The sequence below is a fragment of the Uloborus diversus genome, chromosome 7, assembly GCF_026930045.1.
Source record: "Uloborus diversus isolate 005 chromosome 7, Udiv.v.3.1, whole genome shotgun sequence".
Taxonomy (NCBI): Eukaryota; Metazoa; Arthropoda; class Arachnida; order Araneae; family Uloboridae; genus Uloborus; species Uloborus diversus.
This window is the reverse complement of record NC_072737.1, coordinates 85,722,635-85,742,304: the sequence shown is the minus strand read 5'-3', so window position 1 is coordinate 85,742,304 and position 19,670 is coordinate 85,722,635. Positions and strand designations below refer to the sequence as shown.

The 19,670-nt window shown below is 31.9% G+C and overlaps 1 protein-coding gene across 1 annotated transcript in view; it reads left to right on the top strand.

Moving 5' to 3' along the window:
- Window positions 1-19,670, top strand: part of LOC129226467 (nuclear pore complex protein Nup205-like) — a 112,399-nt gene that overhangs the window by 36,948 nt on the left and 55,781 nt on the right. The window contains exons 9-17 of the mRNA XM_054861074.1: window positions 1,268-1,330; window positions 1,439-1,555; window positions 1,994-2,107; window positions 6,162-6,309; window positions 15,225-15,424; window positions 15,776-15,958; window positions 16,096-16,146; window positions 18,088-18,297; window positions 19,315-19,528. Coding sequence (XP_054717049.1) covers window positions 1,268-1,330; window positions 1,439-1,555; window positions 1,994-2,107; window positions 6,162-6,309; window positions 15,225-15,424; window positions 15,776-15,958; window positions 16,096-16,146; window positions 18,088-18,297; window positions 19,315-19,528 — 1,300 coding nt within the window. The remainder of the gene's footprint in view (window positions 1-1,267; window positions 1,331-1,438; window positions 1,556-1,993; window positions 2,108-6,161; window positions 6,310-15,224; window positions 15,425-15,775; window positions 15,959-16,095; window positions 16,147-18,087; window positions 18,298-19,314; window positions 19,529-19,670) is intronic.

Below are 19,670 nucleotides of genomic sequence, written 5' to 3'. Positions count from 1 at the left end.
CGAAATTGAGATTTTTAAGAGTTTCAAAGAGTTAAATGTTCAACCACTGCTTGACTTTTTTTTTCAATTATTTAACGGAAATTAATATTAACAGAAAAAATTTCGCAAAAACACCCATTTTAAAATTTTATTTTACAATCCCCCCACCCCACTACCCGTACACACAAAATTATTTGCTTTCTCACAAAATGAATTGATTTTTCATAAAATAAAAAAAAAAAGACCGCGTGAAAAATTCTGGACAGACCCTGTTCAGCCACTGCATGTTTTCAAATGTCAGGTGCCCACCAAGGACAGGGGTGCGGGGGTCATCAAATTGCACCATTGAAACTTTTAGGGGTAGGGAATTCGAGAAAGATTTTGAGCTCAGTTTGGGGGGTGGGGGTCTCACTCTTGAGAGGGGAGTACTTCATAGAATTTAGGGAGGTGCACCGTTGTCTTGGGTGGGGGTGGCACCTCCTGCCTTATTTCAAAAATAATTATTTAAAAAAGTCTCGTCTATTTTTTTTTATTGAAATCACACTCAAAATTTTGCAGACAGATTAGGAAGTTCTAAAAGCTTGTCGCAGACAGCTACAAAACTTTTTGCCACTGGGCTAATATGTATTTATTTATTTATTAATTTTTTTTGAAATTATGTCTAAACTTTTTGAAAAGATATACTCGGGTTTTTGTATTGAAATTAGAATACCTCATTTGATTAGAGAAGGTCACTATACTCAAAGATTTTGCATTTTAAATAATATGATTTTGTTACATTGAGTTAATTTATATTGATTGTATAAATTATTTGATGAAAGGTCAGAAAAATATTGGTAATTATGTGAACAATAAAATGTTTTGGTGAGCTATAAGCGCATATGCATATTTTATTGATTTACTATTCGGAGTTAAAATGAACCTCTTTGTGGTTCTAGGTATATCAAACGTCCTGCAGTTCTAGTGTTCCTACACTTAGGGACAATCTTAATTTTTTGTTCTGTACCAGTATTTATTTCAGGAAAATACTTACAGCATTAACTAACAATCTCCATAGCTCTTTTTATTTTCTTATTGCTTTCTTCCAGCATGTTGGTGGCTTCAACTTCCTGAGTGGTTTTAATTGATCTGCATAAATTAATATTATTATTGTTTTGATTAGCATTTTTGTTTGTATATTTGTCTCCATGATTTATGTAATTCAGTTTAAATATAATAATTAAATTTTGATTAATTTTCTATTGTTTTTTAGAATTTTAATTCAGAATTGTTTTGAATTATTTTTCAGGAGTTTTTTGTCAAAAGAATCCATAATATAATCACAGACTTCATTGTACTAATGCCACTAAAGGTACTTTTTTTTTAAATAATCATTATTTTCAACACATATTCTATTTACTGTATTTCTTCTCTAGAATCTTGACGTAATTTTAGTTCAAAAATCTATAATCTCTTTTAGATAAAAGAACTTCGAAATCGAGGTGACGAGGCTGCTAGAATCATTGCTTCACATTCACAGGAAGGCTTAGAACCTCCATCAAATTTATCCTTACATTTTGAACACTTAATGAATTTGGTAAAAATATTTATTTATCAATTTTAAAAGATAAGGATTTAATAAAGCATAATATTTTGTAGTGATACTTTAACTAATTTTTTATGTAATGATTTTAACATAAATGTTAATTTAATAATGGTTTGAAGTCATAATTTTATTTACAAGTTTTAAATTATTTTTTTTTCCTCCTAAGTTTCAAAAATTTTCTTAGGGTAGAATTTTTGTACAAAAATATTGAGTGCAGAAAATTATTGTTTTTTTAAAGTTTTATTTAATTTATTCTGATATATTTGGTGATTGCACAAATTAAAGTAAATTCAATGTTAAAAAAGGTCTCTACAGCTACTTTGAATTGTTAGAAAAATCTATATTCACATAAAGGATATTTAAGTTTGATATTTTAACTGATTAAGTTTTAAACATGCTTTTTAAAAAATTGCAACTTTTTATTTCTAGATATCTGATTTGTATTCAAAAGATCCCCTAAATCTTGAATTAGCAACTGAATTCTGGTGTCCCACTGAAAGTTTTATTGATCAGACTTCATATCAAAGACCAACACAACGACAGGTGCTTATTTTTATCCAATAAATGTTATAGTTATATTTGCACAGTTTAAGAATTTTACAAATGTATTTTGACACTATTATACAAAATAAAAAATAGTTTTCTATTTTTGAAGTAATAAAGGAACCATGTGACATGTAATATCGTCTAAAAAGTCATTCCGTTTCAAGTCAGACAGGGTGTGTCACGTGACCATTACAGATTTGTTTTTGAAAAAAATACTGTTGTTGCAATGGACAGAATGCATTGGTTGGAAAAACTACATTTTTTTTTGTAGCGAACTACAGCTACTTTGTTACAAATGTAGCTAACTATTACTACTTTTTTCAAAATGTAGCAACTAGAAACTACTTTTGAAATGTAGTCACAACTTTGCTACTTTTCAAAAATTAGGAAATTACATACACACTAGGATGTCCCACAAAAAAATGTATGTCGCTTTTTCAAGTCGCATACCCTCTTATGTTATTCCTCTTATGTTAAAAGAGTTGTGAAGAGAAAGGTTCATATTTTATGAACAACCGCAACCTGTGCTGACATGTGTCTGAAAGTTTGAACCAGCACTTGTAATGCTAGGCCAAATGAAAAAAAAGTAAAAGAAATTCTGAGAAACTCGAAATTTCTTTTGATAAAACGTTGTCCTCTAAAACACCCAGGGGCGGCATTTCAGCATTTCATTTGGGGGGTCGAGTTTCTTAATTATGTATTACCACAGTGCGGTAACAAACACAAATTAGCTAACAGGAAGTGGTCATAAAATCGGTTTAATATGAATAAAAATTAGTGCTTAGAAGCAATTAAAATTTTGATTCATTTTCCAATAAGTTATCATACAAAACATCTCGATACTGAAGTTTTTATACCTTTTGGAAAAGTTTTAATGCATGATTTTTGGAATTCGGAAGAGCAGAGAATCGTGTTGCTATCAGTGCCTAGTGTCATAGTGTCGTGCTGTTTTGCCAGTACAGCTAGATAGAAAAGGTTTTTTTTCTTTTCTTTTTTTTTTTTTTTGCCCATTGTGCTTCGAAAATATTTCTCTAACCTAACAAAAATCTTTCTCTACCAGCTGAGCTGATTGGAATAGTTTAAAAATAATTGAAGTAACAAAGTTACGTATGAAAACACTTTTTATGTCTTGCTCTTCAAAATCTCACCGGCAACTCCAAAAATTGTGAAAGGCTTAATTTTTCATCATTGAATAACCTAGTCTTGTCGGCGTTCTCAGCTTCAATGAGATGTCATCTGCCACCAGCTCTGTTATTCACTATTCCAGGCTGAAGAGTCCATAACAAGGACGGAACTGCAGTCTCTGGATGTGATAACCGGTCTGTCGGTATATTGCTTCTAATTTTTCTTGCCTAGTGCTATCCCAAAAATCCAATCCAGGTAATATAGAGTCAACCATGCAGAAAAATAATTATCATCAAATCTTGTGTTAATTTTATTCGAAAAACAATCTATTACTTCATACAAAAAATTAAAAAATCAGTGTTTGACTTCACATCATCATGTGGAATTTTTTATTTTTTTAGCGCCTTTTTAAAATTGGCTCGAAGAAAGAATTTTTTTGAAAAAGTTTCTCGATTGATTGAAATATACAACTATGTAAAATCTATTTTCAATTTTAATTGAAGATTGAACTGTGGTAGTATGAACACACAGATCAATTGTAGATTGAACTGTGGCTTGAATAGTCCGAAAATTAAGGGTAGCAGATTGAAGATGTTTTGATAGAGTAAAGCATTTTTAAAACACTTTCCTCAATACAAACAAATTGAATAAAAATTCAAACAAAGTCATACACGCTGAAGGGCACATTGAAAGAATCGTTTTGCAATAATTCTCAGAGTCGTCAAATCACTGCTTTGAAGTTTTAGAGAAAGGTTTTTATGGTTTTAACTCTGGAAGACCATCTTGTGTCACTCTGAGATTGCAAAACTATAGAGCCCAATAAAAGGCATTTGTTGATATGTTTTTTTTTTTTGTTCAATAAGCACATGCGTTTTTAAGAAGTTTCTATGAAAGCAGATAATGCATTGAGCAGCTGAAACGTGTTTCTAGCAAAAGAAAGCGATGAATATTCATTAAATAAATATACACTTAAAAAATGAGCGTAAAAGTGAATGTAAAATATCAAGGAATTTTCTTTAGAAAACCATGCAGCCACACCACTTTGCACGAGCCTCTCATATTGGACATACCATCATTACACTGCGCACACAAGTATGAAATATTTAGCCGAGAAAAGGCCGAAAAATACTTCGTGAATTTCTAAGTCATCATCCAAATAACGAAAAACACTTTTTCTAGTCTGGGAATGTGTCGAGTTTCATCAAATAGTTACTGAGAACCAGCGAGATTTTTTTAATGAACATCGATTTCCGACTTACATAAATTGAATACACCCATTTTCTGTCATTCTGCTGAAAAAATTTGGGGGTGCAACCGCCCCCTCTTGACCCCCCTATTTGCCGCCCCTGAAAACACCACACCCACATGTCCCACAAAAAACATTTATTCAAATAAAAAACATTTAGATATAATTTGGTCTAAAATTTATAATTGTTTTCAAAAAATTATTTTTTTTTCTATTTATCTTTAATAACATTGCACATAAATTACAAAAAATATCAAGTTCAAAAGCACACTCAAGTTCACAGCAATGCAGAGTGAGAGATTATTTTCCATTGTAAAAAAAAAAAAAAATAGAATGTTATTTCGGACTTCATTAGGTGAGGAAACTCTTGAAAATTTGCTGATTTTGAAGGGCAAAAATAATGTGCCATGTCATGCTATGAACTTTAAGAAAGATATGCTTTTGAAGACCAAAAAAGCAACTGTTGACCGACTCAGCAGTAATAAATTATAATATTATTTAGCAATATTAGGATTTTTAAGGAACTTAATTAATGTGGACTTTTCTAAAATTTTAATTTCATATGCTTTTATAATATTTGTACCACCTATGACAGTGCCAAAGACACAATTTGTTTTCATTCTATTAAGTATTGTTTGCAGTTAAATAAAATTCACACACACAACTATACACACGTAACTGCCCAGGAGGAGGGGCAGACTTGGGGGCTCAGGAGCCGTTTGTAGAAACAATAACTCCAATAAGTAGGATCCTGCTGTAGACAAAATAACTAAGTACTTCATGAAACCATGGGCGCCCATAAAGGGGAGGGGGCAACCCATAAGTGGGGGCAGAGGGGGGGGGTTCGAGGCCCATCTAGACATTGGAACTGTGAACTGTTGTAATAAAGTTTGAGCATAAATAACATTCAAATGCTAAATCATACTGATGGATTCAATTTTTCTTTTACTTGATAAATTCTTGAAATTTTTACAGTGAAAAAATGATTCTAATGCAAATATATGTCGGTCAAAAATCTTCTGTTTTCTTTCATAATTTTCTGTTTTTTGAACTTTGATCTTCTGGTTTTTGAGTTTCAGAGGTTGGCAGGTATGATTTTACGAGATTTTTTTTTCCAGTGTCCAGTTACACCCTGTTGAAACTACTCACAATTGGCCATTTTTAAAGCAATCAGCAAAGCACTACTTAAAATGAACACTTTTTCAGAAGCACTATTGAAATAATCATTTTTTCTACAAAAAAATAAGAACCTATGGCATTTTTGAAATTTATTTAGTTGAGTCAGGGATGATAGTTGACTCTAGTAAAATTTTCTGAAGACAGTATGAAATTTTCTGGAACTGTGGGGGAAGCTCGAATCCCCCCCACCTGTATGTCAAATTCTGCGTGGTTGCTTAAAATATGTTTTATGATTCTTTTGAAAGGGATCTTATCACCCATGACGTGCATGTAAAATGAAAATGTTTTCTATTTGTACTGGCCAGATGTTTCTGAATTCCTCTCTAAATCAGGGTTTATTGTGATTTCAACTGTACTAATATCCTCATGAAATTGAAATAGGTAAAATAGGCAACCAATATAAAAATGTGTTTCAATAAATGTATTTGAATGATCAATCAGCTGTATGCACACATGATCCAATGTTTATTGAGTAGATATTTAAAAGTTTATGTTTTACAGATAGCACTTTTCAAGTTTATTCGAATAGCTGGAGACTTATTACCACCTCCATTATTTGTGCCTTATCATCAAATGTTGACAAGTTTATCAAATTCTGCAGTTTGTGCACATAGTTGTTTTTCTATGCTGAAAATGAATGGTAAAAATGGTATGCTTCTTTTTTCTTACTACTTTTGAATTTTTTTTATTAAAGTTGTCTCTCTAAAAGTCCTGGGAATTCTTTTCATTTTTCTAATTCTAAACGTTAAAGTTAATTAAATATAATAGTGGCACCTAAGCGCACTGCTTCATCCAAAGCTAGTGAAGACAGGATGAGAAAGTTTCATACAATTCAAAGATTTTTTTACTGTCACAGTATTTTATGTTAAATAGGATAACAAACTTTTTAAAATAGTTTAAATTTAATTATGTCAGAAATAGCAATATATAGTTAAGGAACTATTTAAAACAGTTTGATGGGCATTTTAAAGTGCCTTCAATAATAGTGTGTTTATTGAAAAGTAATATGCAGTAAAATCTCGTTAAGTCGTCACTCAAGGGACCAAAAATTTTTGACCACTTATGCGGAGTGACTACTTATGTGGAGTGGAAAATTAAGGAAGAAAAAAAAAGCCTTACAAATATTCATGAATAGCAGTAGAATTCTGTGAGAAAAACAATAGCTTATGTAATTAATGTCTAAAAATTAGTGGAAATATTAAAAAGGGGGGGTGGCGGAATACTAATGATAGTTACTTTGTTTTATTTTCTCTTACTTATACATTACTAAATAACAACGTATTTTAATGTGGTTATGGTACATTAATACAATCCTTCAATGTTGACTCATGAAGTTGTTGCTTACGGAAAAGAATGATCTCTTTTAAAATACATCAAGCTTTAAATTCTGTGTTTGTAGTTCCTTGAACGGATGTTAAATACTGACTAACTTTCTCCAGGTATTAGATTTTGTATGTTTTGCTGAAAGGAGTTTTATTCATACTCTTGGCACTCAGCAGAGTCACAGCAAGAAGTATGCTTTAAACGACCAGAATGGAGGATCGAAATTTCGAGGAAAAATGACTATCAAACAGCCTTTCAACTAAGTCCGACCCTATTTTCTAAGATCCAATAAGGAAAAGGATTTTTGAAAAACAATTTTTGAGTGACTAGTTAACCGGGTAAAATTAAATTTGGTGACCAGCAAAGGAGAATTATTTTACATTACTGTGAATGAAACTTTTTCGGGACCAAAGGAAAACGACCTATTTAAACAGAGTGACCACTTAACCGGTCGACTACTTATTGAGGTTTCACTGTACATATTATTTTTTCACTATGCAAAATTTGGAATTATGTGAGGAGTCTTTGAATGAACACAAGTAGTAAGTCAGGACTCTGCTGGTCTTTGTTTGAAAATCAATCTTTTCAAAAGTAGTGTGATATTTATTTTAGAGTGCAAGCTTTGGTTTCTTGGGACATCAATTCTGCATCTTCAGTGTTTATGTTTTTGTGGTGTCATATTGATGTCAATTTTTTTTGGAAATATCTATGTTTCTAGTTAAACATCAATGTTTTATGGTCAACGATTATGATTTCAAAGCTTTCATGTTTTGCATTCAATGTTTTTTTTAATGCTGATGTTTTATACTTTAATAAAAACAAATAATAAAATGTGTGATGGAGATATTAATAGAAAAACATTGATGGCATCAATGAACATCAATTTTGAAATACAGTGAAACTTCTCTGGAGTGACCTCCCTTCCTGAAAAAAGTGGTCTTAATGGAAGTTGGTCGCTCTTAGAGGTCATTTTCGAACATGCAAATACGTTACCAATAGCTGTTATTTATCTTCTTCCTGCAGTGTATTAATCAAGAACATTATGAATAAAAATGTATTTAAATTAAGAAACTTTTTTTTTCCATTTTTATGTAAAATTACTACTTTTTACATTAATTTCCTTTCTGATGTTCCTTTCTTGAGTAAAGGTGATAACTTCTACACGTTTCTCGAGCGTGAGGTAACTCGCTTTTTCGGAATTTTTACTGCAATGTATGGTGATGAAATGTAGAATGCAGCTTCATTGAAACCAAAACTTGAACTATTCAAATGTGCTAAAAATAGATTTTGTCCACTGTAATAGACTAGGAATGTTCCGTTCTAACACCCCTCTCCCGTAAGCAACTAAGAAATTTCAAGAAACATGCTTTTAAAGAAGTTCTATTCTTATAACCCACTCTCAATGACAGGCACCCGCTTGACTTGCCTCAAGATGTGCACGTGCCACCTTAGTTTCCCATAGGTCAGAAAAGCAACACCCTCCTTTTTGTGACATTTTTGAGGTTCCAAACAGAGAGGGTAAGGAAGGAACACATTTGAACCCACAGGAGAATAGGTTTTAATCTCTTATTCTGGTTTATTTCCACATTTGTTAACATGAAAAAACTGATCCGTGTAAAAACTAAATATTCTATTGCTTTTCTTTTGTTGTCACTCTCATTTTGAGTTTTCTTTAACAAAAATTCCTATATTTGTTAATGCTGGGGTTCACAATTTGCCTGTCATTGTCAGGGGTTTCAATGGTATTTTAAACAATAATCCCAGAGGTATTTTAAACAGTAGTCATGTACAAGGAAAATTTGGTGCCTCAGAAAAGTGGTCGTTAATGGAGGTGGTTGCTATATAGAGGTGGTCGCTCATAGAAGTTTCACTTTATCAATGTTTTCACAAAAACATCAATGGGTTAGGGTAGACCGGCCAGTGAATGAACAGTTAAGCACAATTTCATTTTTTAAAAATCCTAGTAATTTTAAATTCTATACTATACAGATCGTCCCCAAAGCAGAATACTACTAAATTTGCGACGTACGTCGCAGAACAGATGCCTGAGCTGCAGAACAATTCTGTTCAAATGTGAGAGGAAAACTGACAAATTTTCTGCAGAAATTCTGCAAATTTCATTGAAATTTCTGCAGAAACCACGGTGCCAAAAATTTGCAGAAACCGCGATGCCGAAAATTTGCAGAAACCGCGGTGCCGAAAATTTGCAGAAACCGCGATGCCGAAAATTAGCAGAAACCGCGGTGCCGAAAATCTGTAAAAACTGCGGTGCAGAAAATCTGCTGAAACTACGGTGCAGAAAATCTGCAGAAACTGCGGTGCAGAAAATCTGTAGAGTTTGCAAATTTCTTAAAATTAGTAGAAAATCTAAAATTGTCTCAAATTACGATAATTTGGGGGAAAGCTCGCGATATTGAATTCGATTAGTCCTTTGTAGGTTTTTCCCAATCGATCTTCATCCACTACAATTTCCGCCATGCATGTTTAGGAAACATGCCAACATGTCCATCGCTGGAAATTGCGTGTCTTGTTTAAGATTTCAATCCTTCTGCATCCAGAAAATATTTTAATTGTTTTGAAGTGTTTTATTACATGCAACCCAAACTCAACTCATTCTATTAATTATTTCAGTAATTTCTTTGTTTAGTAACATTATTTTAATTGCTCCTTCATGCCATGTAAAATTAACCAAAAAATGTGGTTTGACACCTAGGTTCGGATTTTTATAAAATTTTGTATCTTTGCTCTTTCTATGCATTTTGGAAAGAAATATAAACTATTTTTGGAGAATCCCAATCGGTTTAGGTTTGACACCTTGTTAAAGTTTTTTTGATTTTATAGTTTTCATGATCAACTAATTTTCCAAATTCAGTGCTCTTTAATTAGTCATTTGGTTGAAAGCTGTGATGTTTCCGGAAATATCTCATTTCCACAAAAATAAATAGTAACAGTCCAGTTAAAAAAAACTATGTGAAATGATTTTGATTTTTGCCACCCAACTTGTTTAAAATGTCACGTTTTTTCACGTACAATGCTTAAAGTACTTGCAGAACAATTTTAGTCAAATGATTTTCCGTTGCAGAACATCGTAAAGTATTCTGCTTTGGGGCAGATCGTGATAGTTAAAATATTTTAATTGATCTATGTAAATATCTCTAAAAAATCGCGGGAGCTTAAACGGTACCGCTTCAGACTTTTTTAGGTGTTTAAAGAAAAAATGGCACAACGACCCAGTGAATGAACACCTCAAACCAGTAAATGAACACAAATTGGTCCAGTGAATGAAAACGATAAATTTTGATTCAAAAAGAAACTAAGTTTCTTTCAGATCTATCTATATAACTGTCTATATCTATTTATCTATCTATCTACTAATCTATCTATCTATCCACTTATCTATCTATCTATATATCTATCTATTTATATATCTTATCTATCTACTTATTTATTTATCTATCTACTTATTTATATATCTAGCTACTTATCTATTGATCTATCTATCCACTTATCTATCCATCTATCTATCTAATTATCTATCTATCTACTTATCTACTTATTTATTTATCTAGCTACTTATCTATCTATTTATCTATCTATTTATGTACTTATCTATATATCTATCTACTTATCTATCTATCAATCTATCTATATATCCACTTATCTATCTATCTGTCTTCTTATCTATATATTTATCTACTTATCTATCTACTTATCTATCCATCTATATATCTATCTATCTACTTATCTATATACTTATCTATCTACTTATCTGTCTATCTACCTAACTATCTACCTATTTATCTGTCTGTACATCTAAATATCTACCAATCTATTATCCTAATCAATCTATTTATCTATCTATCTACCTGCTTTTTTACCTGTCTATCTTGCAACCTATCTATCTAACTATCTCCTTATCAATATATCTACCTATCTATATCTATCGGTCTATTTACCTGTCTATGTATCTACTATCTGTCTCTATATCAGTCTCTCTACCTAGCTATCTATCTCTATATTAATCTCTCTATCTACCTATCTATCTATTAACCACTACCTATCTATTTATCTATCATTAAATCTATCTACCTACCTATTCTATCTCTATATTTATCTACCTATATATCTATTTACCTCTTATTTTTTATATATCTCTATAATATCTTCCTCTATCTATTTATCTATCTGTCTATATACAAACATACATACATACATATCTACCTATCTATTCTCTCTCTTTGTATATACATTTCTATTTCTCTATCTCTCTATCTACCTGTCTATCTATCAAGAGAGATAAAGATATTGCAAGATAGATGTAGGTAGGTAGGTTAATATACAGATAGAGATATAGATAGATAAAAGATAAAACTCAGTAAAAAGTGCATTGTTTGCAAAAACAAAAATAAAGAAATTATAAAATATATCAGAGGTCTCCAACCTTTTTCACTCGCGGGCCACATTGTAAATTTTTGGAGACGAGGCGGGCCGGCCCAACAATATTTTTGCTCAGATGGTCTATTTAGCGTTACCCCCCCCCCCTTTACATCGCGAATATACACAGATTTTTTTTTTTAATTAAGCGCTCAATGGTGATTTTTGTACATTTTTGGGCTTGCTTTTAAGTTGCTATATTTCCTTATACATATTTGCTATTCGCTAAATTAAATCATATTTTAAGTGCCTGTAAATCTCTTAAATATAAAAATAATATAATGATAGGGTGTATTGTAAAATGTAGAATAGTAGAGAAAACTGAAATAAAAAGTATTCTTTGGGGGGGGGGGGGGGGTCACAAAATAAAGTAAAGTTTTTTTTTTAATTTTTTTTTTTTTTTTTTTTTTTTAAGGCTAATAAGTGAGTGATTCAAGACAAAATTTTTGCAATGTAATACAAATTTATTTTGTTGAATTAATGAAAATTAAAACCTCGGATATAAATGAGGACTCAACACGTGTGTAAAACTTTTAAAATGTTTTTAAAAGTTAAAAAACTAATGAGAAGCTTGTATTTGATTACAACTTAAAATTTCAGTCTGTTTCTGGGATAAACTTCATAGCTCCAATCATTAAGAGGGATTTTAAATGTTCGTCTGATAAAAAAGATCTTACTTAGATTTAGTATACTTTAATTTTGAAAATGTCTGTTCATATTTGTAAGTGGATAAAAACAGAAAAAACATAGTTCTATCATGATTTTTTCAGATCTTAAAATTTTTTTTCTGGTAGAGAACTGTAAAATGGAAGTAGGTTACCTTTCTCGTGGCATTCTTACAAAGCTTTCTTGAGTAAGTCCTTAGTTGCTAACCCGATGATCATAGCATATCAGAAGGCACCTTGTCAATATCACACTTAAAAGGGTTTTGAAAGAGTTGAATTTCTTTAAAGCGGGTTTCAAACTCATGTTGTAGCTGAGACATGACTTCCAAAACGTAATCCTTGAGAAAGGTAGCAGTGCGTAGTGTACTTAAGTTCTTACATGTTTCAAAGTAATCAAATTTTATAGATCCTAAATGCTTTTTGAAAGGTATGAGTTTTTGTCTGAAAGCTTTGACATGGTAGTAACAAGTCACAAACTGATACTGAAGATTTTTCACCTTGCAATTTCAAATTCAGAAATTTAATATGCGTCGTGAGATCAACAACGTAAGAGAGTTTTCCTACAAATACACTGTCAGAAAGTTAAGGTACAGGACGACGTTGTTCAGTCATACGAGTAAAAATGTCAATCACTTCTGGAAGTTCAAAAAACCTCAGCAATAAATGCCTCTGCTCAACCAACGAACTTCACAATGGTACGGAACATCTGGGTAAACGCTGTAAATTTCAGCAAGAAATTTTTTTAATTGACGGTGTTTGAGGGAACTTGATCAAGTGAAGTTAACTGTTTTGACAACTATGTTCATTACTTCAGCTACTTCCAAGTGTTTCCCCCACAAGGCTTGTTGATGGATAATGCAGTAAAAAAAACATGGGTTGAACACCTCCAACTGTTTTTTATAAAAAATCGGAAATGTTTCCAACTACTCGATTTTGGGACCACACCAGGGCGAAATTTAGCTCCATGACGTGCCTAGGCAGATTTGAAATCTGCCGCCCCCCTCCCCATAAGAGAAGCAAAAACACGCCAAGAAGTGCTCCCGAAATTTAAACTGTCATGCTTATGAAGAAATGATGACGTTTCACATTCGGGGCGCACCGATGGAAAGTCACTGCGAGCTCCCAAAAAATTCCTTATTCGGCTAATTTTGCTGACGATTCGGAAAATTTGTAGATAATATTGCAACATATTCTTTTTTTTTTTTAATTTTTAAAATTGTTTTTTAATGATGCATAACGTTCCTTCTCATTAGATGTAACCATGTATGATATGCATATAAGCTCGTATTTTATAATTCGGAAAAAATAGAATGTTCCTACTCCCAATTCCTACCCCCTTATCCTCCTCCATCGCCGAAATATTTTAGCTCGATGCGCCTCTGTTTATATTTAAGCTCATCAGTTACCATGATTGAAAAACATTTGATTTTTATAAGATGTGTTAAAGTAATTATTTTCTAAATTTCAAGAAAAAGTTGTCTCTGAAAAATGAAAGAATGCTAATGTTTTACTTTCAAGAATAAAAAAAATCATTTAAAAAATGTATGTCTAAAGCAAAATTTGCCGCTTCTGAAAATTTCGCCGCCGTAGGCAACTTTTCCTACTCTGCCTTTTGGATAATTGGGCCCTGGAATACACATTTTTTTCACGATCTGTAGCAACACCTTCCAGTTGTTTAAAAATCAAGCCTAAGGTTAGAAATGGTTTCACGTATTTTTCCAAAAATTTTGTCCCCGGTCACATTACTCTCCAGGAAATGGCCAATGCCAGCTGACTTCCAAGAGAATGTGGCGCGGAGAAAAGATTTGTTCCCGGAAAGAGCAAAAAGAGAAATGGGTGCTGCACTCGTAGTTAACTGTAAAAACTGATTAAAAAATTATTAAAATAAATGGTAAAAAGATTCTAAATAATTATTGGAAAATAAAAATAATGTCTCAATTATATTTCCAATGAGACTGTCTTTGTTTCGAAAGGGAAAAAAATGTTTGTAGGCTTCCTGCAGGCCGGACAAAATCTGTTCGCGGGCCGGATCTGGCCCGCGGGCCGTAGGTTGGAGAGCCCTGAAATATATAATGAAATACATAAATTAATAAGCATATAAAACTATCTGCATTACAAAAAAGTACGAAAATGAAAATATCTCAAAAAAACTTGAAATTTCTTTTTAAATCAAAAGAAATTTTGCCATTTTTCATTCACTGGGTTTTCACAATTTTTCGTACCCAGTGACTGAACACCCCTCTACCTGAAAATCTACGCATTCTGCATTGACTGAAACAATTTAAATCCATAGCCTAAACATGTATACTTAATTTTTCTTTTGTAGAGTTGAAAAATAAAATTTATTAATAAAAATAATATTTATGAAAATAATTGCTAGCACGAAACCAGCCTTATTATTTTGAAAAAGAGAAAGAACGATTCACGGCAGTAAAAATTAGAAATTTTTTCCAGGAAAAAAATATGTATCTAAAGTAACTAGTCAGGTGTCAGATAGCTTAGAATATCAATAAAGAATGGTTTTGTAGTGACTATATTCAGAAAAAAAATTTTGGAAGCTTATTTTTGTTTTAAAAATGACGCACTGTTCATTCACTGGGTGGTGTTCATTCACTGGTCGGTCTACCCTAGATCCATTTTTGAGTTAGGTTTATTTCGAGAGCTGAAGAGCTGTGTTCTGAGAGTTTGAAAAATTTCCTCACTAATGTAACTAGTTTGTATTTATCATTGCACCTCCTATTCTGAGTTTCTGTACTATTCAGGTACAAAATCATCAGTCATTGCAAAATTATTCATATTAATTTGCATTCATGAATTTAGGTTTATTATTTTCAATCTATGCATCAGGTACTTATTCTTCATTATTGGCTTTGCTTTGACAGTTCTGAAATATTAGCTTTAGTTTAACACATTGGGCACTGCCAGAACTTACTGGCCCTCTTAGAAACATTTGATAGCAATTACCAATTTCTGATTTAGCTATCTAACTTGAACAATTTAATTTGTTAGCATCAAACGTTATATAGAAATATGTTTGAATTTCAAAAATTCTATTTAAATTAAAAGAATTAAATTTTTACTATTTTTTTATTGTTATTATTTTTTCAAAAAAAAAATTTACCAACCCTGTTTGTTCATTCAGGTAGTCAGAGTAGCATTGTTTCATGGGATCATTTTTTCGCTACTCTGCATCGTTACTACAGCAGCTTGCACGAAGAAGTTCCTTCAGTTCTTGATATGCGCTACGCTTATCCTCAAAGAATGCACTCTAAAGGAATAACTCCTCAAGAAGTTCAAGGCCTTATTGCTGTTTTGCAACTAATTGCTAAAGTTGTACAATTAGTAAGTTTTAATTTTTAAACTAAAATTCTGATGCTATATATTATAAACGTCATGAATTATATCAGTCATTTTTACCGATAATTGCAGCATCCTTAGATACTTAGAAAATTTACCCAAGGTACTTAGAAAATGCTATTTTGTAGTGATATTATTTTGCACTGCATAAAAGATCTATACCAAGTGCAAATCCTTTGACTATAATCATCAGAATGAATAATTTACATACATTTCGATTTTCTTTCTAATTTCTTCATATTTTAATATTTTTTCAATAGAATTTTGATTTAATATTACTTGATGAATTTATAAATTGAACTGATTAAGTAAAATTATACTTGTATTTTGTTTTAGGATGAAATTGCTCGCATCACATTGTCTGAAAACCCACAATATGTACCAACCATTGTTCTTTTGGGTCTGGTCACATGTAGCATTCCGGCTTCATTGAAAGCTGCAATTATTAATTGTTTGGCTGCATTTGCAACTTCTCCTGAAATTGCTTTGAATATTTGGCAAGGTTTAGAAATGGCTCAGGTATTTCATTTTTTAAGCTAATTGTGATACTCAGTCGAAAATTAATCTTTGGCTGATTTAAATGTTAAGTGTTTATTTGAAATAGACCCTTGTATGTTGCAGAAAATTTAATATGAATGATCCTTTTTAATTTTTAGGTCATTCCTACTGTGAAGTCAGTGTCTGTGTATCACCCTTCTGGAATATTAGTAAGCTTTATTTCTTCTCCATTAGTGTTGCATAATAATTTAAGTATAAAGGGGGTCAAATAATTGACATTTATTTTATTACTTGAAAGTTGCCTGTCAAGGTATGACGGGTGAAAATTGCATCTACTCTTCTACATTTGAACGAAGCCATTGCCTGTTTGGTGATATTTTAATGTTTGAAATTTTAACCCTAATTCCATTGGATTAACCCTAAACCCCAGTAGGTAGCGTTCGTTGTTGACCATTTTTTCGTTTCTTCATTCCCGTCACCGGATCGAGTTCAGCCTTGTTACAATAAAGCCTTTCCCTGCATGTTAAACATTACCAAAACGTATTATCAAATTATGGCGTGGGGTGAGTTTCATTGTGGAAACATCTGGGTTACTCGATCATCAGCTATTATTTATATGAGGATTTTTTTATCCGGTTGCTGTCATGGATTGTCTTGAACTCCTTGTTTTCATTTGAACCCACACAATTTACATTGTTCAACAAAGACCATTAGGGACCATTTTCATTATTGTGTGACTACGTGACTCACTTTGAGGTGAAAATAAAATACATAGAAATTCAATTAGTGGCATGTTCATAGAAAAAATTGTCATCACTTAGATACTAATTGCTTGCATTCTGAAAATTTTCATAGTACACATCCAAACACATTTATATAGTAGTTTTATTCTTCTTCTGTAGTATCCTGAAGGAATCACTTAAGCAATAAATCAAATAACCTGTCGAAATGACTTGGGAATGAAATGAAAAATAAATGTAAAAAAAAGGAACAAAAAATGCCCCAAGGTAGAAATGATATTTCTTAGTATGACCTGTTGCATACTAAATCATTGAGATACAATAGTCAAAAATCTCTTCCTTGTTCCAGCAATACCATGGAACTCATCGAGAAATATATGATGAAAAACCTGTACAAAATAATTTTGTACACTCTTATTTTAATTAAGAGTGAAGAATTTTACTCATTACCTCAACTTTCAGAAACGTAGCAAAATTAAAATATGGGGGCAAATATTATCATCTTTAACCTTTTTTGAACTTTCCTCAAAATTGAATAACTTTCCTTATTCTCACAGTATGTCCTGCATCCATCGTAAATACTGCGTGGTAATGCTTATTACAGAAAGAAAAAAATCTATTGTATGCTCTGCTCTCAAGACTAAACAATTTAAAAGAGGTATTAACAGTAAAGAAAACAGGAATGTATTTTGACAGATTAAATGAGGCAATGAGAAGCAAAGGGATGTAAGTGCCAAAATTAAAAATTAAAATAGATAACCATTTAGGTTAACCTCTTCTCTGTGTTGGGGCAAGCAATGTTACTAGTAGCCTAGGTAGGTGCTGCTGTGCCGCATGATTTAGAAAAACTTTTCAATGAAAGCTTACCTAGGACCGTAACTTTAAACATCTTTCACTTTAAACTAAAAAGTGTCCACTTAATCCCTTTGCTTCTCACTAACTCAAATGTTCTATTGATGTTTTTAGAATAATATTGTTACTTTTAAACAGTAAGTAACTGCCCTTAAGCCAGGGTAGAGGCAAAACTGCATGCAATATACCAACAGCCGGGTTATCACAACCAGAGATTGCAGTTTTGTACTTGTTATGGACTTGTTAGTGTGAAATAGTGAATAACTGTGTTGGAGGCAGATGTCATCTTATTAAAGATGAAAGTGCCCACAAACTGTTAGATTAAGTAAATTTATATCACCAGCAAGAGTCAACAGCCATGATGCTGTTCTACTTGAAAATTGAAGACAAAGTTTGGTATATAACAGTAAGTAACCACCCTTATTACGAAGTTTGGCAAGTTGATTTTCAAAATTGGTATGCTGATACTCGTAATAGCCACCATGATACGTGAACAATTTTTTGTGAATAAAATGAACTTTATGAGATGAATCTTAATTCTTAATGTTTTATTTTTAGATGGAACTTGAAGAGGTTGAAACACGTATGGAGGAGTATCCTGTTACTCGAGCTATGCTGTCTTTGTTAGATGCCCTCTTAAATCATCCATGCCCTACAGGTTTAGGTACTGGAACACGCCAACCTGGTATTGAACCATATTTGCAGTTTGTTCGAGATTCTGTTTTGCTGCGCTGCAATTCTCGAGCTTATAAAACAGAAGGAGAAAAAGTGTGTATTTTTCTTATTGATGTTTTTCTCTCCTTTCCTTTTTTTTTTTTTTTTTGCCGAATCTAAAAAGAAATTTAAAAAAAATAACTAGGTTGTTTTTGAACTTAAACAGTTTTAAAAAATATATATACAGTATACTCTCGATATCTCAAAAACCTTCAAAAATTATTTTCCCCATGATTTTGCATATTTATCTAATGTTATTTTTCATTCTTATGTTGAAGAGTTTTTAATCAAAACTTTGATATGTCGAATATTTTTCAAAGTCAAGTATAATTTTTCCAGATAAACCACAGTTTATGGTCTCAAAACAGATCAAGGATTGTTTCCAAAAATTCCCCACACCCTTCATTATTTCTGAAGAAATAATGAAGGGGGGGGGGGATCTGAAGAAGCTTATCTACTATCACTTTCATTCTAGAGTCCAGGGGTGTCAGACAATGTAAGTCCTGAAAAGCCCGAAAAACCAACCTAAAACTTTTTGCTACCATCTCAAGTTATTTTGTTGGACATTTTGACTCTATTTCTACCTCCGTAAAAAAGGGAGAAATGAACGGAAAACTCCTTTAGAGACACAGGAAATGGTGCAATCCTTTGACCAACTTTTGTTCTGGGGTGCTCAAAACTCGTTTGAAACCGTTCTGCAACTTAGGTAATCTCTAATCTTTGTTAAGTTTAGTTGTGATAAATCACTACATTTTGCTACTTCACTACAGCAGTTTTTTCTCTCAATTTATGGCTCATTTTAAAAATTAATTTTTTTGTTATTATATTAAGATGCTTCCACATATTTTTAACTATTGTGACACTTTTATAATATTATATTATTCTGATTATGACCTTGTTGTCTCGAAAACTGGATATCTCGATTTTTTTAGTGTCCCTTTGGCTTTATATCGAGAGCATACTGTATTTGACTTTAATTTTTGTCACAAGTATTTTTAGCATTGATTGAAAAAACTATTTTATTAGCTCTTTATGTTACTTCTCATCATTTTTGAAATGTTTTTATTTTAGTGGAAGATAATGGCTTTGTGCTGTAAGATTTTAGAAAAAGTGCTCAAAAATTCCAGATTTCATGCATCTAGAATTGGTGGCAATGTAAATACAGATTCTAATTTGGGAAGCTCTATTTTATCTCAAATGCTCCAAGACAGTGGTCTTTTGAGGACTATTCTTTTCATTTTGGATGAAGGAGCTAGAATTTTGGATCAATATGCATCTGTTCCCGGTAATTAATTCTAGATTTGTTGGTTATTATTGTTGTGAAATTCTATAATTTGAATCTGCAATGATTTTTAAGAAGGGAGGCATTAGCAGTTAAAATTTTATTTAATGCAGTTAAACAGTTGTTTAAAAAATATTTCAAAAAA